This window comes from Oncorhynchus clarkii, chromosome 2 (genome assembly GCF_045791955.1).
Source record: "Oncorhynchus clarkii lewisi isolate Uvic-CL-2024 chromosome 2, UVic_Ocla_1.0, whole genome shotgun sequence".
In the NCBI taxonomy this organism is placed as follows: domain Eukaryota; kingdom Metazoa; phylum Chordata; class Actinopteri; order Salmoniformes; family Salmonidae; genus Oncorhynchus; species Oncorhynchus clarkii.
In genome coordinates this window covers 47,042,192-47,066,177 of record NC_092148.1, presented here as the reverse complement: position 1 = coordinate 47,066,177, position 23,986 = coordinate 47,042,192, and the positions used below count along the sequence as shown (strand labels likewise).

Below are 23,986 nucleotides of genomic sequence, written 5' to 3'. Positions count from 1 at the left end.
CAAAGACTGTTGGTGAGCAGGCAAGATGTGAGGCTGGAGGTGAGGTCTTTGCCAGAGCCCTATTGATGGACATAGTAGCGTAGATCAGCTACTGGTCCCTCAAAGATACTGGTCGGTCACACACACACAGCACTAATTACATTATCAATGGTGGTTATGATTAGCTTGGTAGAAATATCCTGATTGCTCCATTCACCTTTTCTATTTCACTTCAGATATAAAATTTGAAGTGAAATAGAATGGTGAACACAGGGATCAGGCTGGTTCAACCAGGCTAGGTTATGCCCTGGACATTATACGCAACTAAGAAGTAGAAAATAAGCAACAACTAATGTCAGTTTACATAAATTGTTTCATAATTTCTGTAATCAAATGTATCAAAATAATGAAGTGTTTGTATTTGTACAAATGATGATCCTGTGAAAGCTGTTGCCGCTGACAAGTGAAGGTCGCTGGTCGGATACTTGTCAGTCACAACTGTTCCATTCATAGGAATGCTCACTGTGAGGGCATGTCTACATGATGCTGATGAGGGACCCCTTGCTTGTCTTCTCTATGCTGCATGTTCAGCTGCAAACTGGACATCTCTCAAACAACTGCAGCAGCCAATCTTATTAGGTGGTGTTGACTGGAAGTGCCTGTAACAGGATATAATAGACAGCCATGTGGTAAATTGCATTTTGTTCTAAAGGACAAAGCTTTTTGCTAATGCACTTCACAACCAAAATGACTACTTGACTGGGGAATTAGCCTACTTTATCAAGCCAGGTATTTATAAAAAATGAACTTTTCACAAACATTACCTGTCGATGAAGCCATCTGTGTCATCAGGGCAGTAACTCACGGTCAGAGGCCTCATGAAGGTGTGTCCTTTTCATCAGAGTTGAGGGAGACTGGCAACAATGGATGAGGTGTCACAAGAGTACTTGTTGTGAAACTTGTTGTGAAACACTTATTCTGAGGTCTTGCCTGACAAGCTGTGAAAAAAGCAAGTGAACAGTGAATTCAAATATTTTGGGATGTCTCTAAACCATTGCAATCGCATTGCTGGACATGTTATGATACCCACCGTTGCTCCTTCTGGTAGGTCCCAGCATCCGTTCATGACCACGGGATCAGTATGGCACCCAATTATACTTTGTTTAACATAAAAACAGGGTCAACGATTGTCATCCTACCTAAATTATAAACACAGCTCGAGAAATAAGGTAATCTCGTTTGAAAGCTACTTCTATGCTTTACAGATGTAGATTGACTGAGTGTTACTGCTAGTTGGGACACTGTTGTAGTCAGACATGAGTTAGCTAGTATCGCCATTACTGCATCCAATATTTATTTGTGCCCTAGAAGACATGTGCTGCGCCTCAGAGGCTATTGTGATTGTTTCGTCTAAATTACACTAATTTCGAGTGGAATGGCAATATGACATTGCCAAAGTAGGCAAACAACTTTGCCATAATTATGTCAAATTTACTTTAGATCGGTTGCAACTCATTACTGTTACTATCAAAGCTTGTCAAAAATAGCTAACAATGCTAATGTTAGCTAGCTAAAATACAGCGGTCCCTTCAAATTGTTGATAATGGGATATGTAGGAGGGTGAGCCGGTCAAGGATCGATTCAGACAAGGTGGTCTATTGTATGACAAGTGACAGTTTAATTATGAGTAAAGATATCTGGTACAACGTATACGGGCCCATTTCATTCGGTTCTTAAGGAACCAGCAGAAAAGAAGAAGCCCAGATAACAGAGTGCATGTATGTTATATACAGTACAGAAAGTAGGTTGATTCTAGAAGATCGGGTCTTCGGGTTGGTTCAGGCTGAGGTGTAGTCTTCTTGGATTGGCCCTGTTGGGCCGTCCGTCATCCCTCTGAGTCTTGTTCTTTGTCACACAATGTTCAGCTAAAAAAGGAGATTAGGTGTGTGCGCTGGTTTCTGCAAGTCAAGGCTGTCTCTTCCTCCCAATGTGTGGGTGTATGTCTTATCTGTGTGTCCTCGGCAGTTAGTGTGTGTAATGTGTGTGTGCTGTGTGTGTGGGTGTGGGAGCTATCCTGTATGGGACCTAACATGTTTTACTGTGAAAATACGTTGTCTCAGTTATAGCAATGTAATAGCAGTAGGCTGGTCACCTGCATAAGAAATAGCACTTCCTTACAAAATCTGCATCTGAAGTTAATATGGCGACATCACAATCATGACAAAATAATTGTATTTAAGTAAGTATTTGTCTTCTTTTGAAATGTTATTTTTTCCAAGCTAAATCCGAGTTGTATTGAAGTAGGCTGACATTAGCTATCTGTGTCAGCTATGATCGTGATAATGGTTATCAAAATATACTGACCGTACATAACCAGCAGTCTATGGTCGGCCGGTATACTGACATCCACTGGGGACCAACGGAATAAAACTTGCATGATGGAGTCCTTCTGCAGGGCATGCAAACCATAGTTGTTTGGTGTGCATCCTTAAAATATACCCACCTTCAACCTAGCCGAAAGCATGCATTGCATGGTCAATCCGTATAGGGCTTTTCAGTCTCAAACGGCCATGATCGCTTTGGTATAGGACGAAGAAACAATTGAGTTCAATCCATGAAAGGAACCGAAGTGGGAGGGGCAATTTACACGTGGAGTTTGACAAAAGGGGGCATGATTTATTGACATAATTGTAATCGAAACCCAACCTTCATTTACTCGGTGTGATGTCCCGAGGTTCTAAACTCGGTTTCAGACAAGACTGACTTCATGAACAAAATTATTATTTTAACACTGTGTAGTCAAGTTTGACACTAGAATAAATGTTTGACTCATATCAATGCCACATCGCTGTTTTTTTTTTTAGGGGCAGTCGCTCTTTAACCATTTTAAATGTAAACTTCAATGGGGTAGGGACCAACCCGGGCCAGATAATCGAATTCACGGATGTGTCTTTATGTGCGCATTACGCGTATCCATCCATGATTGGGTTATACATTGCATAATGTACAGACTAAACCAATCATAGTAAAACGTTTTATTTTGGCTAGATTAAAACCGCACCTCCTCCAATTGGATAACATGGGCGGAGGGTAAAGGCCTGCGTTAAGGCAGCTGTCTCCACCCCGGATATACCCACTTTTCCCCCGGCACATACACGTACATTAGGGCCGCCACGGCTACACTTTTCTTGTTCATGGTTCGAATCTGCGAGAGAAGGATGAAGTTTTTGGTTGCGGTCACGGTCATCGTTGGGTCGGTGATATTTCTGCTCTTCCCGAGCGGATCAGACGCTGACGAGAAACAGAAGGGCCCAAAAGTCACGGCCAAGGTAAGGTATCTAGCAAGTCGAAAGACGGGAGGGATTTTCTTTTGTGCACAACTGACGTTTGCAGTAAGAAACCGTTTTGTGCTGTCTGACTTTTCAGGTCTAAAATATTGCCCACTACAATGTCATAAGACGTGATACAATTAAACGAACTCGGCGAAATGCGATGCAGCTGTTAGTTACTAGTTAATGCACGGCCTCGATGCTTGCACGAAATACAGGCCTTAGGTACTATTTTTTTTTAGCTGCTGTAGTCAACTAGGCCACGTCCACTTATTCGGCTTGGAGCTACGTGTGACTGCGCCCAACGTCGTCAGCAATTGTTTTTATTTAACCTTTATTTAATTAGGTAAGTCAAAAACAAAAATATTTACAATGATGGCCTACACCGGCCAAACCCTAACCAGGACGAGGCTGGGCCAATTGTGCACCGCCCTATGGGACTCACGATCACGGCCGGTTGTGCTACAGCCCGGCATCGACCCATGGTCTGTAGTGATGCCTCTAACACTGGTGCAATGCCTTAGATCGCTGCACCACTCGGGAGCCCATTCACGAGTCTAAAGAAAAAACGTGCACACGAAGTCATTTTTGCGTTTGTGAAGAATTGGGTTGTTGGCCCGGTTATAGGCAATGGAGTTAGCGTGCTACTTCCATAATCAAATTTCCGGACAACCTACTGCAGCTAATGGTTAAATGAGAAGTAAGAAACCGGTTTTGTTGCAAATCACAACCTTTCAAACAATCCTTACTGCCAAGCATGTCTGGGCGGAGTCTTCCTCCAAAACCTTTAAATGAAACACCAAAAACTGTTTTGGTTTAAAGCTACTCTAAGCACTAGCGATGCGTGGGTAAAATCAATCGGAAATGCCAATGCTATCCACTTACATGTTGAAGAAACGATCTCACTGTCCTACAGTACACGCTCTTTTGTCTACGGCTACCTGGCTAAAATGCTTGCTCTAGGATAATTTTCATTCATGGGCAACGTTAGCTAGTTAACATTACCTGCTACATATTGGACTTCCATCCTCTTAGGCCAAGGTTAGCTTAACCTAATTTGATACTTTTTTTTTGTTATCATGGTAGGCGAAATGCTCGCTGGCTTTCCTTGCAATGCTATGTGAGGCAACAATGTTAGTCGTTTGGGCCAGACAGCATCAGATGGCCAACACGTAGAGGGGCGCTGTTTCACTTGCTCAGATGCTATTTCCGGTGAGCTACATTCGGCCTCTTGAGAACTGAAGGAACATTAACATTTCTATTCCGGTAAAGCCTAGCATCCATGAATACACGCCACTGTAAGATGTGCACACCATCAGTGGTCCTCTGGGGGAAAAATGTAAATGCATCTACATTTCTCTCTCATATGTCACTTGAGTTCCATGGTGGCCTATCTGGAGTGCTCAAGGGATGCCATTCCAGGATGAGAACAAGTTGCCTTTGAGAATTCCTGCTAACCCATTTACACATGCTTTCCCTTAACAGGTTTATTTCGACATCAGAATTGGAGATGAGGATGTTGGCCGAATTGTCATTGGGTTGTTTGGGAAAACGGTACCCAAGACCGTTGAGAACTTCATTACACTAGCAACTGGAGAGGTGAGTCTTTTTATACCCAGGGTATCGATTTAGCAAATGGATATGTTATGGTAGAACCATTGAGGTACTCACTAATGCATTGCTTCTTGTCTCCACAGAAAGGATTTGGCTACAAAAGCAGCAAGTTCCACAGAGTTATCAAGGATTTCATGATCCAGGGTGGTGACTTCACCAGAGGAGATGGCACTGGCGGTGAGGGGAATTATTTATAGATAGATATATATATATATATCTACCAATAATGGTATGGGCATCAATGCAAATGTTTATTGTCAATATCCTTGTTTCCCTGAAGGCAAGAGCATCTATGGAGATCGCTTCCCTGATGAGAACTTCAAGCTGAAGCACTACGGACCTTACTGGCTGAGCATGGCCAACGCTGGCAAGGACACCAACGGCTCCCAGTTCTTTATCACCACCATTCAGACACCTTGGTTGGATGGCAAGCATGTGGTTTTCGGCAAAATTTTGGAAGGCACGGTGAGTACTCCCCACCCACCCCAACACAGAACAAATACACACCTCCCCCTGCAGCTGAATCTGTTTGCATACCCCTCACTCGCGGTATTGTTCCCCCTACAGGATGTGGTGAAGAAGATCGAGGGCACAAAGACAGACGGCCGGGACAAGCCCCTCAAAGACGTGTCCATCCACGACTGTGGCAAGATTGAAGTGGAGAAACCCTTCGCGATTGCCAAGGAGTAAAAACAAGTCAACTTTATTAAATAGGGGAGCAGGACTGTGGGGTGTAGGTAGACCATTGAATTTTCTGTTTTGTTTACCACTGGGGTCCTGTAGTGGGGCTCCTGCACGGGTTGTCCTGGTAGCAGAAGCTGCCCATTGAAGTTAAGTGCCAGATCAAAGCAAAGGCATACTGGGTCCATTTCCAAACAGGCATTCCAGTATGGTTGTCGTGCAGCTGATACCTGCTCATTTTGTAAAGGATACATCTTCAATAAAGGATCCAGGTTTTGTTAAGATGGTTTCTAGTGTTCAATTGATGTTTTAGTGTGATCACAACCTTATTTTTAGTATTACATTGTTATTGATTACTGCATTGTTGGGGTCAGAGCTTGCAAGAAAAGCAGTTCTTGTGCATGTGACAACTTAACTTGATAGTTTCTTGTAAGAGATTGCAAGTAGAACAATGAACATGGGTCATGTATTACATTTTAATATAAAGCTTAACATGTAAAAACATTTACATATGAAATGCCAGTAATTGTGAAACTCATTCCAGGCAGACTATTGCTTTCATGCATAAACCAATGGTTTGTTGCCACACTGGATAGGTGCAGCCCTTGCTCAAGGGCACAGCATTTCAGTCAGCTCGGGGATTCAAACCAGCAACCGTTCACTTACTGGCCCGACATGCTAACCACTAGGCTACCTGCCACCCTATTAGTGAGAATCAAATTGTTGCATGTGGATAGCTGAAACATATGGACATTGAGCTGGCAGGTGACCGATGGGTCACTCAAAATGACCTAAGGCAGTTCATGGGGGACTCAACTGCATACAATGAGTTTTGTTCATAAACAGGAACCAACTTATGACATTGCTTTTTAGAACCTCTTCAATTGGCCTATGTGACTTTAGTCAAGCACCCAGAGTAATGTAAACATTTTCTATTGTATGGTACTATACAAGCAAATGGGCCTCCATTGGTTGCTGATTCAGACACGACATTCATCCAAATTACTATCAAGGCCATTTTAAAATCCACAGATCCTAGTGTCAGGACTTCTGCATGGGCTGCCACTATATAGAGGGAATTGCTGGAGCCAGACTGGGTCTCTCTGGGAGGCTGGGTTTTGTGCAGGCTGTGAAGCTGACACGGATGTCTCGGGGGTACAAGCCCTGCAGGACCCCATCCGTGACGATGTCCGGCAGATCTGTTGGAATAGATTAAAAGTTCAATACCATGGTTGCCGACTAGATTAGTTGCACGCCATATGTGGATAGCTGATACCGCCTATCCTGGCATTGAGACCTGGCAGGCAACTCCAATGTGGATTCGGCTATTTCAGCCACACCCGTTGCCGACAGGTGTATAAAAAAAAATCAAGCACACAGCCATGCAATCTCCATAGACAAACATTGGTAGTAGAATCAACCACTGAAGAGCTCAGTGATTTTAAATGTGGCACTGTCAAGTCCCAACAAGTCAATGTCAAATTTCTGCCCTGCTAGAGCTGCCCCGGTCAACTAAGTGCTGTTATTGCGAAATGGAAACGTATTGGAGCAACAACGGCTCACCCACAAAGTGGTAGGCCACACAAGCTCATAGAACGGGACCGCCGAGTGTGTATAAATCGTCTGTCCTCGGTTGCAACACTCACTGAAAGCAACGTCAGCATAATAGCCATTCGTCGGGAGCTTCATAAAATGGGATTCCATGGCTGAGCAGCCGCACACAAGCCTAAGATCATCATGCGTAATGCCAAGCATGGAGATGGAGTGGTGTAAAGCGTGCCGCCATTGCACTCTGGAGCGATGAATCACGCTTCACTATCTGGTAGTCCAAGTAACAAATCTGGGTTTGGTGGATGGCAGGTGAACGCTACTTGCCCAAATGCATAGTGCCAACTAAAGTTTAGTGGAGGAGAAATAATGGACTGGGGCTGTCTTTCATGGTTCGGGGTAGGCTCCTTAGTTACAGTGAAGGTAAAGTTTAACGCTACAGCACATGATATTCTAGATGATTCTGTGCTTCCAACTTTGTAGCAGCAGTTTGGGGAAGGCTCTTTCCTGTTTCAGCATGACAATGCCCCCGTGCACAAAGCGAGGTCCAAACAGAACTGGTTTGTTGAGATTGGTGTGATAGAACTTGACTGGCCTGTACAGAGCCCTGACCTCAACCGCATTGAACACCTATGGGGTGAATTGGAATGCCTGCTGCGAGCCAGGCCTAATCGCTCAACATCAGTGACCAACCTCCCTAATGCTTGTGGCTGAATGGAAGTAAGTCCCCGCAATGTTCCAACATCAAGTGGAAGCCTTCCCAGAAGAGGAGGCTGTTATAGCAGCAAAGGGGGAGACCAACTCCATATTAATACCCATGATTTTGGAATGAGATGTTCGACGAGCAGCAGGTGTCCACATACTTTTATCCATATACTGTATTTGATCTGGAACACGACCAATAACTAAAACATCAACAAAAATACTAAAGTACAGGCCATTTAGCAGAGAAAGCTTTCAGCAAGCTCTTTAAAAAGGGAGACCATCCTGAGGAAACATTAACAGTGAGCTGGATGTTACTGGCAATGATGGTAGAAAGTGTGGTGATCTCAAAAGGAGGAGATAGGCTCTCAGCCAAGGGTGGGCAGTTCTAAATATACAGTATAGGTCCATTATCATTTCTACTTACTCTCTACCTAGTTTTAGACACTCAAGTGTAAGGCCCCCCCCCCCCCCCCCCCTTTAATCGTCTGGGTGGTCTAAGGATCTCCAACAGCCATACGACAATGCGGAAGCCTGCCGTACCTGAGGGGGACTCCAGGAGATAGGGGTCACGACAGAATCCCACCACACGCTGATGCTGCAGCTGACAGCTGAGGGACAAGAGACCACTGGGTGAGTCGAAGAGCTGAATGAGCAAAATGTTAATACAATATAGATGTGTGCGTTGCAATATGGAGCGTAACCGTTTGCAGATTTCAGCATTCTAAATTGAGATTATACATGTACTTTTCTTATGCATAAATTTTATTTGTATATTTTTGTATGGCATTTACACTTGCCCTCTGCTCTGCATGCCCAAACCCTCATAAGCTAGTAGACCTTCTCACTTTGCCCCCCCCCCGCCAATCCACCAGGACAACCAATCCACCAGGACAACTGACTCAACAAATCAAGGGCTTGCTGGTGAGTTGGCAAGATGAGTCACATGTGCTAGTGTTATAATAGATCATAGTGGAACTTCAGAGGGTCCCGAGCCCGAGAATAAACCAGAGGACCGGTTCGGAAACCAAACTACAGGGGGACATGTACTGTATGGCACACAGGCAGAATACACATGGCTGTTCACAAGATAAAAGGGAAACTCACCCATATCCCTGAGGGTCACTATCATCAAATGATCTGAAATGATGAGGAAACCACTGTTTTTATTACAGCCTATTATTTGCCCATGTTAAACAATATACACAGAGTATACCAAACATTAGGAACACCTTCCTAATATTGAGTTGCGCTCCCAGCCTCAATTTGTCGGGTCATGAACTCTACAAGGTGTCTAAAGCGTTCCACAGGGATGCTGGCCCATGTTGGCTCCAATGTGTCACACAGTTGTGTCAAGTTGTCTGGATGTCCTTTCGGTGGTGGACCATTCTTGATAGACACAGGAAACTGTTGAGCGTGAAAAACCTGGCAGTGTTGAAGTTCTTGACACAAACCGGTGCGCCTGGCACCTACTACCATACCCCGTTCAAAAACTCTTGTATCTTTTGTCTTGCCCATTCACCCTCTGAAAGGCACACACACAATCCATGTCTCAATTGTCTCAAGGCTTTACAAAAAATCCTTCTTTAACCTGTCTCCTCCCCTTCATCTACACTGATTGAAGTGGATTTAACACGACATCAATAAGGGATCATAGCTTTGAACTGGTCAGTCTCATGTAAAGAGCAGGTGTTCTTAATGTTTTGTACATTGGCTACATATAACATGACTGAATTCAACAGAAGGTCTCTACATTTTCAATTGCAAAACACTGCAGTGCATAAGGTGCCTTGAGAAAGTATTCCCAACCCTTGAAGTTTTCCACATTTTGTTGTTATAAAGTGAGATTAAAAGAGTTAATTGTATTTTTTTTTGTCAACTACATTCACTTTGACAGAGTATTTTGTGTAAGACAAACTATTTTTAAAAAATGTGTATTATTTTGGAAAATAAAATGCTAATATATCTTGATTAGATAAGTATTCAACCCTGAGGCAATACAAGTTAGAATCACCTTTGGCAGCGATTACAGCTGTGAATCTTTCTGGGTAAGTTTCGAAGAGCTTTGCACACCTGGATTGTACAATATTTGCACATTATTCTTTTCAAAATTCTTCAAGCTCGGTCAAGTTGGTTGTTGATCCTTGCTAGACAGCCATGTTCAAGTCATACCATAGACTTAAGCAGATTTAAGTAAAAATGGTATCTAGGCCACTCAGGAACATTCAATGTCGTCTTTGTAAGCAACTCCAGTGTATATTTGGCCTTGTGTTTTAAGTAATTGTTCTGCTGAAAGGTGAATTTGTCTCCCAGTATCTGATGGGAAGCAGACAAACAAGTTCCTCTAGGATTTTGCCTATGCTTAGCTTTATTCCATTTATTTTTATCCCAAAAAAAAAAAACCCTAGTCCTTGATGTTGATAAGCATACCCATATGATGATGCAGATACCACCATGCTTGAAAATATGAAGAGTGGTACTCTGTCATGTGTTGGATTTCCCCCTAGACAAAAAGTGAATTTCTTTGCCACATTTTTTACAGTATTACATTAGTGCCATATTGCAAAAAGGATGCATGTTTTGGAATATTTTTATTCTGTACAGGCTTCTTTCTTTTCACTCTTTCAATTAGGTTAGTATTAGTCATTAAACTCTTAACTGGTTTAAAGTCACCATTGGCCACATGGGGAAATCTCTGAGCGGTTTCCTTCCTCAGAGTTAGGAAGGACGCTTGTATCTTTGATACACCATCCTATAAGTGTAATTAATAACTTCCCCATGCTCAAAGGGACATTCAATAGGTGTCCTTCTTTGCAAACCATTGGAAAACCTCCCTGGTCGTTGTGGTTGAATCTGTGTTTGAAATTCACTGCTCGACTGAGGGACCTTACAGATGTGTGGGGTACAGAGATGGCGTAGTCATTTAAAAAACATGTTAAACACTATTTATTATTGCACACAGAGTCCATGCAACTTGTGACTTATTTAGGCTTGCCATAACAAAAAGGGTTGAATACTTATTTTTTTTTAAATTATTTTTAGTTCATTTGTAAACATTTCTAAAAACATTATACCCCATGTCAAAATGGAATTGTGTGTAGATCATTGACACAAAACAAATCAAAGGCTGTAAATATTTTGAAGGCACTGTATACCTCAGATATCATAAAATCTTGACCGACATCAGATTCTCCTTTCCTAGCCACACACACACACGTCTTATTCAATATACTTATTTTTCTGTCTGATAACTTTATTGAAGTGAACCTGATGTGAGTAGCTGGTTGAAGTGAGGGGACAGGGGCAGGCAGGCAGGTACATACTCAAGGCTGCTTATTTTGTTCCCAGAGTGGAAATGTTTCACATGCAGGAAGTCCAGCAGCACCTGAGGGACTTCTTCATACTGGTAAATTATATCCTACAGAGAGGGGCCAGTAGAAAATACAAAAAAAATGGTTTTGATCACACACACACAGTCTAAAAATTGGATTAGTAACTGTTATTGAAAATGTCAACTATCCCAGGCTGCAATCCAGCGGGGCTACTGCAAGCACCATACGGGACCCAGTCCCTCAGTCATACCTAAATATTTTATGTCAATTCCTACCCGAATATAGTTTCAAAGTCCTAATATGGCACGTACAATATATTAATTCATTACATTTCATACGTGAATGTGGTAACTGAACATGGTATGTAATTAATATATGTAGTCCTCCTAACGGAATAAAGTAAATACGGTAACACTTCCCTTGACACCCGGCGTCATAACATGTCATGACAGCTGAAATAACTTGTTAGAACACTGTCATGACATCTATTTAGACCTGTTTGTGACATATATTGCAATATTTTATGGCTGGTTATGACACCTACATAAGAGTGTCAGAACCCACAAAACCCACCACACAAGGCAAAACATTCCATTTCACCACAGCCTACTTGTTAATTAACAGTATATTTATGTTCTATAAAATTTTCAGAAATTGACCATATTAAAACATCATTGTAACGGAGCACAAATTTCAGGAGCAGGACGAGACAGCGTCTTTTTGACTGATGACTGACATAAGGGCATGTACGTGATAGGCCTATCTGGCTTAAATGATTTTGACGGTCATAATACTTCTCGACGGGGGGGGGGGGGGGGGTCATAAAGTTTATTTTCTTAGTCCAAGTAAAGTGGCACAGGACGGTCATAATGCTTCACGATAGTGTCAACGTGTATTTTCTGCAAGTTACTTAAAATATGCTGGGAAAAAAAAAAAACATGACCGTAAACAGAATTCATTACAACAAAGGACTTAAGAAACAAACTTTCAAAACGAAAGGAAACTTCTTGGCTGGGAAAAAAACCCACATTGGAATAAATGTGGGTTTTTGACAATCTTATGTGGGTGTCATAACCAGCCATAAAATAACACAATATATGTCACAACATGTTTAAATATATTGGCCATGACAGTGTCATAACCATATTATGACACGTTATGTCAGCTGTTATGACGTTGGGTGTCAAGTAAAGTGTTACATGTATTTACGCTATTCTACCTGAATGTAGTCCTCCAGCTGCTGCCTCCTCTGCTCAAGAGGCTTGGTTCTCAGATGGGTGCTCCTCTTGCTGGGGAAGTCTGGGGGATGCAGAATCTTCTTCAGCTATGGAGGCAGGAGGAAACTGTAAATGACATTACGGGGATGGGCCTGTAATGGCTTAATGTCCGTCATGCATGCAACAACAACTAAGCCCGTTGCATTGCGACCATCATTTGCATGTTTCAAGCAGGGAAGCATATTTGTAGAGCAGTTAGCCATTGGTTTGTATGGCAACAGAGTAGAGTATACGGTGTAAAAAAATATGGTTTGAAAATCATTCAGATACGGTATAATTCTGGTGTCAAGTAAGGGGAGGCAGAGAGTCAGCAATTGTTTTACCTTTCTGTGCAGGGTCTGGAATTCACTGTGTCTTCTGAGCACAAAGTGTTTCCTTCCATTGAACAATATCTCAACTCTGAAGAGCTAGAAAAGAGCAGAGCATAGTTTTGCGCTATTACACTGGTTTTCTGGAAAGGAATATCAAGATAATTATGTTTGCTTGTCATAGGACACAAACATTTATGTACAAAAGGTAAGTATTTCCATTCACATAAGAGTTTGCCTTTCTAAAAGGTAGTTCTACACAAACTAGATGGGACTTGACATTCTCCAATCATGCCTGAGATTCATGTCCAGTGTAATGCAGTCAGATATCCAGCAGGGGAAGGAAGAGGCCTGTTGGCAATAAATAGCAGCTTTTGCTTGAGGAATTGGACAAGGTGTGCGTCCCAATATCTCCTTTCTCCTGCAGTGTGAACTCGTTCACACAAATGGTTGGTGCGGACATAGGCTTGTGGGAGTTCCCACCATATTTCTTATACTAGTAATTTCCTTTCAAAATCAGTGAAGGGGTCAAATGCAGTCTTGGGAAGCAGGAGAGACAATTGGGACATTACCCAGGAGCACTTGCCTAGACCTGACCAGTCAACAGACAGGGCAAACAACTAGATGTACAGAAATCGCTTCGCCTTTTCGTGGTTGCTAAAATTCTAATTTAAGTTTGTGGCAAAACACGCAAAGTGTAGTGTATAGAATCATTGTATCATCTAAACCGGTGATAGACCAAAAATAGAGTATTTTCAGCATTTTGAAGCTGGTGTACAAAATTGAAAGTATAAAAGGGGAAAAAACTAAACTTAAGAACAGAATGCATAGACAATTTGCACATAGAACATATCTACCGCTTCTTAGACTAGTTTTTAATGAGAATCACAGATCTCTCTCTCAAATTTCTATGTGCATTTGTTCGGGTCGACAAAAAAAAAGTTACATATTACAGCTTTATGTGGTCAAAAGCAACTCAGCTATACATGTATTACTGCTCACAAGAAAAGCAACACAGATATCCTAGAATGACCATAACCCTAGGTAAAAAGGACAACCTGTGCAAATGTTCTTTCTTAAAGGCATTCTATAGCTTGCTGAATGGGATGACACATCCGCTACAGTGCACCTGCACATCCTTAGCAATCAGTCATTTGGAGGACAGATAACTGGCAGAATGCAGCCAAAGGACAGGAGTTGCAGGATCAGTATTGTTTTTATAGCCCAAGTGCACTGTCCACATTGTTTTATGCTTGGAAAATACCACTGATAGTACACAAATTATTGTAGGCTGCTTTCTTGTACATTACAACAAATCAAACAAGGGCAGCAATGAAATTCTTCCTTTTCCAGTGAAGCTCCAGTGTGTGCCGTGGTAGTTAATAAGAAGGCTTATTTGGATAAATGGCAACGCTGCCGGCTGTATAGCCGTGGCAGCTAGCTGATAATCATCTGGACAAATACACATGAGAATACACCCGTTCACCCAAAACTGAGGTTAATGACAAGCACAAAAGTGGCCATCCTTTGGTCTTCCCCGCTTTCTAAAATGAAAAAAAAAAAAAACAGGGACATTTTCTCCAAATTGGTCTGAAACCAAGTTAACAATAATACATAAATAGCCACTGACATAAAAGAGAGCGGGATAGACTTTCACAAATATGAATAGAAGGGACGCTGTGTAAACATGACAAGGTGTGGTGAACAATGAATGACAAAAAATTCTAGCCTACATTTCCAGCAAGCTATTATCTAAATATTCCTTTGAAGTTGTTGACTTAAAGGTGGAGCTTCAGGACATGCTGTTTAGAATCCAGTATTCAGGGTCATGTTCATAAGGGCATGCAGCAGAAAACAATCCAGGTAGACCCTCCCCATTTGAGTCTGTTTCCTTATATTTAGTGCCAAATGAACATGACCCAGGACAGAGAGTCATCCTGACATGGGGATTAGCCGAGTCATGCAGTTGATCCACACTTTTTTTTTGTTGGTCACGTTAAATATAGCTGACTGGCTACATTCAGGCTATAATTAAAGGCCCATGCCCCCCTTTCCACCTTAACTCATCTCTCAGGGGTTGATCCAGAGTGATTGCTACAAGGACGATGTTACCACCCTATAACTGATTTAAAGCTAAATTTTAAAATCTATTAACTAGTCTACAACCATCCAACACAATAAAACAAATAAACTGTTAATTAAAGAGTTGACCTTTTTGGTATTTATTCTTGACCTAAAAATACATATGGTCCTTAATTATTCGCAACTGGCTGAGCACTCGCTCTGTTACTTTGAAAGAGGGCTGACCCTAAATCAGCAGTGACTCGAGCGGTCAGCCTAGTACAGTACTTAACTCCTCTCTCAGCGAACAGTCATTTTGACTGTCTGTAGCTGTGTAGCCTGGTCCCAGATGTGTCTGTGCCGTCTTGCCATGTACCATCTCTGGCAAGAGAGCACAGACCGATCTGGTACCAGGCTAGCTGTTCAAAGAAGGCACATGGCCTCCATATTCCTGGGTTGCCCAGGCGACTCGCGACCCAGTGGACCGATGGGGCTGGAGCCATGTCATCACATACCAATGATGGTCCGAAACAGATGACCCTCAATCCATGGATGAATGAGCTCTCAGAGCAGGAGGGCTGTGGCCATTATCCAGGCAGCCACTGGATCTAACATGGATCCTCATGAGCAGAATAATCATCCATCCTTGACTAATTATCATACTGGTAAAATCATTATAAATTATTTTTATAGAGTTACCATACTCTGCAATCAGTGCCCACTGCCCAGAGTATATATTTGAGTAGAGGTCGACCAATTAATCAGAATGGCCGATTAATTAGGGCCGATTTCAAGTTTTCATAACAATCAGAAATCTGTATTTTTGGACGCCGATTTTGCAGACTTTATTTAACGAGGCAAGTCACTTAAGAACACATTCTTATTTTCAATGACGGCCTAGGAACGGTGGGTTAACTGCCTTGTTCAGGGGCAGAAGAACGACAGATTTTTACCTTGTCAGCTCAGGGATTCAATCTTGCAACCTTACAGTTAACTAGTCCAACGCTCTAACCACCTGCCAAACGAGGAGCCTGCCTGTTACGCGAATGCAGTAAGAAGCCAAGGTAAGTTGCTAGCTAGCATTAAACTTATCTTATAAAAAACAGTCAATCAATCATAATCACTAGTTATAACTACATATGGTTGAAGATATTACTAGTTTATCTAGCGTGTCCTGCGTTGCATATAAATCGATGATTCGCGAAAAAGGACTGTCGTTGCTCCAACATGTACCTAACCATAAACATCAATGCCTTTCTTAAAATCAATACACAGAAGTATATATTTTTAAACCTGCATATTTAACTAAAAGAAAGGTTAGCAAGCAATATTAACCAGGTAAAATTGTGTCACTTCTCTTGCGTTCAATGCACGCAGAGTCAGGGTATATGCAACAGTTTGGGCCGCCTGGCTCTTTGCAAACTAATTTGCCAGAATTTTACGGAATTATGACATAACATTGAAGGTTGTGCAATGTAACAGCAATATTTAGACTTAGGGATGCCATCCGTTAGATACAAAATGTAACGGTTCCGTATTTCACTGAAAGAATAAACATTTTGTTTTCGAAATGATAGTTTCCGGATTCGACCATATTAATGACCTAAGGCTCGTATTTCTGTGTGTTATTATGTTATAATTAAGTCTATGATTTGATAGAGCAGACTGACTGAGCGATGGTTGGCACCAGCAGGCTCATAAGCATCCATTCAAACAGCACTTTCGTGCGTTTTGCCAGCAGCTCTTCGCAATGCTTCAAGCATTGCGCTGTTTATGACTTCAAGCCTATCAACTCCAGAGATTAGGCTGGTGTAACCAATGTGAAATGGCTAGCTAGTTAGCGGGGTGCACGCTAATAGCGTTTCAATCGTCACTCGCTCTGAGACTTGGAGTAGTTGTTCCCCTTGCTCTGCATGGGTAACGCTGCTTCGAGGGTGGCTGTTGTCGATGTGTTCCTGGTTCGAGCCCAGGTAGCGGCGAGGAGATGGATGGAAGCTATATTGTTACTATAAGAACATCCAATAGTCAAAGGTATATGAAATACAAATTGTATAGAGAGAAATAGTCCTATAATTCCTATATTAACTACAACCTAAAACTTCTTACCTGGGAATATTGAAGATTCATGTTAAAAAGGAACCACCAGCTTTCATATGTTCTCATGTTCTGAGCAAGGAACTTAAAACGTTAGCTTTCTTACATGGCACATATTGCACTTTTACTTTCTTCTCCAACACTTTGTTTTTGCATTATTTATTTGAGGATAAATTGATTTTATTGATGTATTATATTAAGCTTAAACAAGTGTTCATTCAGTATTGTTGTAATTGTCATTACTACAAATAAATCAATTTTTTTTAAAAAAGTCAGATTAATCGGTATCTGCTTTTTTTTGGGGTCCTCCAATAATCGGTATCGGCGTTGAAAAATCATAATCGGTCGACCTCTACATTTGAGATGTTACAAGATTACTGTTTACATAATACACGATTATTACCCGGACGATACAGACTTTTGACCATCACCAAAACTGTGATTAATGGTTATTTAGTGACAAAGATATGTGACTGACTGTTCATGAGCTTTAAAAGTAACCAATTCCTCTCAATGACACACAAATTTCCCTTTCCTGAAGTTGCTGTTCTTCCCGCTATGGCGGAACTCACTGGTTTAGTCAGTTCCACAAAGTCAAGTATCACAATGAACAACAAGTACCTGCTTCTGCTCAATGTTCAGCCTGCTTCACTAACCTGCAAAGTCAGTCTCAAACCTCAGCGCCTATTTCATATGAAATAACTCCCCCAGCCTACGCATGCACACCTTGTGCTTCTTCATTCGTTTACTAAATTACTGTTCAGGACAAGAAGCACATAATTTAACTGATTGAGTTACATCTGCCCAAAAAGGTACTTCCTGTCAAAGAAAAGAGTCTTTGTCTGCTCACTCGAGACTGGTAAACAAGTTAAAAAAAAAAAAACAGCTCATCCACTTTTGATGCTTTAACTCGTTAATTTCAATTAACAAAATGTCACTATATGTTCCCCATGCAATTATATGTCTACAGATGAGCTGATGGTACATTCACTCAGTCCGTGGGGATATATGAGAGTACAGAGATTGTCATCAGTTCATTAGAAAGACCATTTTTCCATATCGGGTCTCTTTGTTCTTGAAGCCATACAGCCGGTTTACAGACAGAACTCCAGCTATCCTCTCTTTCTCGCCATCCCGTCAATGGTCACCCTTCCATCACAGAGCTTTCATTGTTGCAGGTGTGCAGATAGGGCTAGATATTTCCACCTGCAAACCCCTGGCACAGAGGGGCCCAATGCCCCCTCCTTACATAACACAGCAGAAGGCTCAGGGTGGAACACGCAGCACCCCAAATCAGACAGTTAACAGACAAGCTAAACCCTTTTCACACTACTCAGCCGAGCTCATCCAAGGTTTGCTGAACTGGCCTGGATACGCATGCACCATACTAGCTTGAACCCTGTTTGAAAGGGCAATGTACTGTATGTGCATAGAAAATATACAAGCCAGCACAGAATAGTTTGGGTCGGCATGTTGGCGTGAAAGGGATATGAGTGGACCACTTCTTGAACCCCACTCTATTTCAAGAAATGGATAATTGACTATGCCCCTCTGCTTGTTTAAAAGAAGACTGGCAACAGCTATATTATCAGACTAGCTAAGGGTCAGCTCAGCTCACTTTTAGCTTCCCAAGTAATATTAGTCTCATGCTGGAAAGGAGTAGACAATGTGAAAAGAACATATCCAAGCCTGCACAGAAGGTGCTGTTCAGGTTGGCACAATAGTGTGAACACACACCAAAAGCTCAAGAGTGACTCGAAGCAGAATTATGTGTCAGTCAAAAATGACTTCAGTCTTACTTTTGTTGATCATGGAGGCAGGCAAGTTAGTCATCCTGTTAAGACTACAGCTGCTGTGGGATGTGTAACGTGAACCCATTTTTCAACTGGGTCATGGGTTTGATTCCAGCCGTGGCAACCAATAAGGAAAAGTATACAATTACTGCTTTGGATAAAAGTATCTGCTAAATGGCATACAATGAGTGTACAAAACATATAGAACACCTTCCTAATATTGAGTAGCACCCCCTCTTTTGCCCTCAGAACAGCCTCAATTCGTTGGGGAATGGACTCTACAAGGTGTCGAACGCGTTCCACAGGGATGTGTGCCCATGTTGACTCCAATGCTTCCCACAGTTGTGTCAAGTTGGCTGGATGTCACTTGGGTGGTGGACCATTCTTGATACACACAGGAAAATGTTGAGCATTGCAGTTCTTGACACAAACCGTTGCGCCTGGAACCTACTACCATACCCCGTTCAAAGGCACTTCAATACTTTGTCTTGCCCATTCACCCTCTGAACGGCACACACACAATCCATGTCTGAAGGCTTAAAAATCCTTCTTCAACCCGCCTCCTCCCCTTCAGCTACACTGATTGAAGTGGATTTAACAAGTGACATCTAACTTGGATTTAACAAGTGGGATCATAGCTTTCACCTCATCCATCTATTTCATGGAAAGAGCAGGTGCTCATAATGTTCTGTAGTCTTTGTGTATATTGGCAACATATAACGTGACTGAATTTACTGGCTCAAAGTTCAGAGACTTGGGCAAAGGGTTTCCTTTTGCTTGTTTTTTTAGATCTTTTCACATCAGATATTTTTTAAGAAAAAAAGACCAGAATTGGGCTGCCTGTGTAGATGCAACCCAACAAGTAGACAGCTCTCAAGCCAACAAGCAGACAGCTCTCAAGCCAACAGCTCTCAACCAAAACCGGTAGTAAATGACGTCAGACATTGTTTGGGGGTTTTCACTGTCAAAAACAAAAAACGTCTTGCCCAAGCCCATGAACTTTGTGCCAGTATATTCAGTCATGTTATGTATATCCTATCTAAGCCATTTAGCAGATTATTTTATCCAAAGCGATCAGAATTGGGCTGCCTGTGTAAATGCAGACAAAAAGTGCACTCAAGTCCCCAGTGCTAGGTAGGTGCAAAAAGTGCTGTCAACACCAACTTTTCTACTGGCAAATGTCATTCCGGCAGCTAGGTGTAGTCAGTGGTGTAAAGTAACTAAGTACAAATACTTTGAAGTACCATTTAAGTATCTGTACTTGACTATTTATATTTTTTATTCCACTACATTCCTAAAGAAAAATGTCGTTTTTACTCCCATACATTTTCCCTGACACCCAAAAGTACCCGTTACATTTTGAATGCTTAGCAGGACAGAAACATTGTCAAATTCACACACTTATCAATAGAACACGTAAAATCGACAGAAGAACAACCGAGGAGAGATTCATCAAGGAAAACTGAAAACGAACTAGGTTTCCCTTTTTATCTGTGGATTAATTGTCGGAGTAGAGAAGCCACGATTTTGTGTGACTCAAAATGGGTTAAAATTCTACAAAGTTTCAGCAAAAAAATGACCATATGCATTTGAGCTAAAATAACAACCAAATATTTTTCTCCCAAGTCAAATTAGCAAGCTAGCTAAATGTCCATGAATGTTTTGAGTGTGTTTTGACTAGAGGTCGACCAATTATGATTTTTCAACACCGATACCGATTATTGGAGGACCAAAAAAATTGCTGATACCAATTAATTAATATTTATATATAATAATGACAATTACAACAATACTGAATTAACACTTATGTTAACTTAATATAATACATAAATAAAATCTATTTAGTCTCAAATAAATAATGAAACCTGTTCAATTTGGTTTAAATAATGCAAAAACACAGTGTTGGAGAAGTGCAATACGTGCCATGTAAAAAAGCTAGCGTTTAAGTTCCTTGCTCAGAACATGAGAACATATGAAAGCTTCTGGTTCAATATTCCCAGTTCTTCAATATTCCCAGTTAAGAAGTTTTAGCTTGTAGTTATTAAAGGAATTATGACACGTCTACCATTTCTCTCTATACCATTTGTATTTCATATACCTTTGGCTATTGGATGTTCTTACAGGCACTTTAGTATTGCCAGCCTAATCTCGAGAATTGATAGGCTTGAAGTCATAAACAGCGCTGTGATTCAAGCATTGCTAAGAGCTGCTGGCAAACGCAGTAAAGTGCTGTTTGAATGAATGCTTACGAGCTTGCTGCTGCCTACCGCTCAGTCAGACTGCTCTATTAAATCATAGACTTAATTATAAAAAACACAGAAATATGAGCCTTAGGTCATTAATATGGTCAAATAATTATAATTTAGAAAACAAAACGTTTATTATTTCAGTGAAATAAGGAACCTTTCTGTATTTCATCAAACGGGTGTCAACCCTAAGTCTAAGTGCTTCAATGTTATGTCATAATTATGTACAATTCTGGCAAATTAGTTCACAACGAGCCAGGCGGCCCAAACTGTTGCATATACCCTGACTCTGCTTGCACTGAATGCAAGAGAAGTGACAATTTCCCTAGTTAATATTGCCTGCTAACATTAATTTTTTAAAACTGAACATGCAGGTAAAACATTTTATACTTCTGTGTATTGATTTTAAGAAAGGCATTGATGTTTATGGTTAGGTACATTTGTGCAACGATTGTGCTTTTTTCGCTAATGTGCTTCCGTTAAATCATCACCCGTTTGGCGAAGTTGAAGTAGGCTGTGATTCGATGATAAATTAACAGGCACCGCATTGTTATATGCAACGCAGGACAAGCTAGTTAGTCTAGTAATATCATCAACCATGTGTAGTTAACTAGTGATTATGTGAAGATTGATTGTTTTTTTATAAGTTAAGTTTAATGCTAGCTAGCAACTTACCTTGGCTCCTTGCAACCACAAGGTCCCTTTGACGCTGCACTCACGTAACAGGTGGTCAGCCTGCCATGCAGTTTCCTCGTGGATTGCAATGTAATCGGCCATAATCGCTGTCCAAAAGGGCTGATTACCGATTGTTATGAAAACTTGAAATCGGACCCAATTACAAATGGGCCATGCCAATTCATCGGCCAACCTCTAGTTTTGACATTAATTAATATAGTTGGTTTTGGTATTTTAACCTGCGCGTCATGAACGCGTCTGGAGGGCATAGACAAAATCAACATGCGCACAATGACTCACGAGCAGAGCCAGTTGTCAGCATGTGATCTGGCGGACTCACTAAACAAATTATTTGTAAATTGTGTTGGTGTGTGCCCCTGGCAGTGGCGATTTTAGCATGTAAATCTTGGTGTGGCAAACTAAAAAATGTTTTTTAGATGGATGCCAGCAAAGACACTACATAACACTAAACAATACATTAATTGCACTATAACAGTGACAAGCAGTGCCCAGACTGTTAGGGCCTATGTGACACGTATTAATGCCAAAATAACATGCAAAACAGGCAAGCCCCCCCCCCCCCCCCCCAAAAAAAAAAAAAAACAGTTATAAAGATGTGGGGTTCAAAACAAAACTGCCCTAAATGATGGGTCCCCGGACTGGCCCCTGGCTATCCGTAATTTCAAAAACTAATTCATGCTGTCTTGTCTACTTAACAAGGAATGTGAAATGATTCATAGCATGTATTGTTGACACTTACGTATATTTAAAACGAAATACATTTTGAATTCTACTCAAGTTCTATTTTACTGGGTGACTTTCGCTTGAGTCGTTTTCTATTAAGGCATCTTTACTTTTATTCAAGTATGACGATTGGGTACTATTTCCACCACTGAGTGTAGCCTGTGTTTATGGCAACTGTCCTCTAAAAAAGATTGGGTGCTTGGCTTCCTTTTGTTTGGCATGCAAACTGCAATACTTCTGTGTTGATGTGTCTCTTTTTCAAATGAGGCTCAGGGCTTTCAAATTATATTTTAAGGGAAAGTGGGAGAAAGCTGCCACAGACAACTGAAGCTTTTCACAATTGTGTAATACAGGACACAAGGGCACCAATGATTCACAAAATGATAGAAATTATATAATAAACGCTATATAAATCTATGGAATAGGTGCCCTTCTAGCTTGCCTGGTGCAAAGGAATGGCGCGGCAGCCGGCACGAACTGCAAACCAGGACCAGTGGAATATCGCCTATCCAAGCAGTAAAAAAATTACTTTAAAAATCTTATATGTCCAACAAAATGTGCATGACAAGTTGTTGGAAAACATAAGAGAATGCCTTAAAATAAGTTTTGAACCTTACTGTACCACACATATCCAGATACTTTTTAAGCCTACAACAGTTTACCTTTCTCAATTTCCCCGACTCGTCTACCTCTCGCTCCAGCGACGGAATCGATACCTCAATCATAGGGGAATCTTCAGCCATTCATCGGACTTTTCTGAGCGCAAACTGTCCAATTGCCTTCCTACTGAGTGGTGCTGCGGCTTTTCTGTCTTCAATCTTTAACAACGTCCCCTTCTAAACATTCGGGGGAAATCCAGGTAAGAGAACATAAAGCGATAATGGCCAACGTGACAATATCAACTCGGTTACCGTAAATTCAGGGCAACGTTTGAGACACTCTCCAATGCTCCTCCCACAAACTATTTGGAGAATCTGTGCACCCCATCTAAAATGCCCTACGTTAAAAGAAAAAAACGACATCCTTGTGTTGATTCAAATGTTTCGTGTTACACAGGGCATTAATTCAATAGCCATAATGCCAAAACAACATTACATTTACATGGTGTTCGGGAATAAATGGTTTGACAGATTACATATAGCTTCGTCTCTTGATGAGGTAGGGCTATTCTGCCTTTGTAAGAAAGACAATAATGAAAGCTTCGGACTATGAAGTTCTATTTGGAATAAAAATTTTAAAAAATGAGTTGGTCACATATAATTGATGTTTAGATGGTTCTTCATCTGTCTGTGAAGTTAGATTTCAAAAATATATTTTTTTAAACTATAAAGTTCTATCTGCATAAACCCATTTGAACATGGCACTATATTACTATAAGGTTATATCTGCAATCCAATCACCAGCCTAAACAAATACAAATCAAATCAAATCAAATTTTATTTGTCACATACACATGGTTAGCAGATGTTAATGCGAGTGTAGCGAAATGCTTGTGCTTCTAGTTCCGACAATGCAGTAATAACCAACAAGTAATCTAACTAACAATTCCAAAACTACTGTCTTGTACACAGTGTGAGGGGATAAAGAATATGTACATAAGGAT

The 23,986-nt window shown here is 41.2% G+C and overlaps 2 protein-coding genes across 3 annotated transcripts; one reads left to right on the top strand and one right to left on the bottom strand.

Annotated features, from left to right (window-relative positions):
* Nucleotides 1-3,051: 3,051 nt before the first annotated feature.
* Nucleotides 3,052-5,885, top strand: LOC139368536 (peptidylprolyl isomerase B (cyclophilin B)). Its single transcript, XM_071107549.1, has 5 exons — nucleotides 3,052-3,308; nucleotides 4,794-4,907; nucleotides 5,006-5,099; nucleotides 5,203-5,387; nucleotides 5,490-5,885. Exons 1-5 carry the CDS (start codon nucleotides 3,174-3,176, stop codon nucleotides 5,610-5,612), a joined length of 651 nt encoding a protein of 216 aa, XP_070963650.1. The 5' UTR covers nucleotides 3,052-3,173; the 3' UTR covers nucleotides 5,613-5,885.
* Nucleotides 5,886-6,060: 175 nt separating this feature from the next.
* Nucleotides 6,061-23,348, bottom strand: LOC139368523 (sorting nexin 22). 2 transcript variants are annotated; one of them, XM_071107536.1, is made up of 7 exons: nucleotides 23,046-23,348; nucleotides 12,786-12,869; nucleotides 12,405-12,509; nucleotides 11,177-11,271; nucleotides 8,961-8,993; nucleotides 8,397-8,464; nucleotides 6,061-6,802 (listed from the first exon to the last, which is right to left on the bottom strand). In XM_071107536.1, exons 1-7 carry the CDS (start codon nucleotides 23,124-23,126, stop codon nucleotides 6,669-6,671), a joined length of 600 nt encoding a protein of 199 aa, XP_070963637.1. In that variant the 5' UTR covers nucleotides 23,127-23,348; the 3' UTR covers nucleotides 6,061-6,668. The 2 variants fall into 2 exon arrangements, with proteins under 2 accessions (XP_070963637.1, XP_070963628.1); XM_071107527.1 differs by having other exon boundaries at nucleotides 6,406-6,802; nucleotides 11,121-11,271.
* Nucleotides 23,349-23,986: the final 638 nt, after the last annotated feature.

Coding starts and splice junctions, on each gene's coding strand:
- LOC139368536 (XM_071107549.1), top strand. CDS start 3,174: ATGGTTCGAATCTGCGAGAGAAGGATGAAGTTTTTGGTTGCGGTCACG. Junction 3,309..4,793: donor GCCCAAAAGTCACGGCCAAG/GTAAGGTATCTA, acceptor TTCCCTTAACAG/GTTTATTTCGACATCAGAAT. Junction 5,100..5,202: donor CAGAGGAGATGGCACTGGCG/GTGAGGGGAATT, acceptor GTTTCCCTGAAG/GCAAGAGCATCTATGGAGAT.
- LOC139368523 (XM_071107527.1), bottom strand. CDS start 23,126: ATGGCTGAAGATTCCCCTATGATTGAGGTATCGATTCCGTCGCTGGAG. Junction 11,272..12,404: donor AGCTGGAGGACTACATTCAG/GTAGAATAGCGT, acceptor CCCTCTCTGTAG/GATATAATTTACCAGTATGA. Junction 6,803..8,396: donor TCTCCTGGAGTCCCCCTCAG/GTACGGCAGGCT, acceptor CTATTCCAACAG/ATCTGCCGGACATCGTCACG.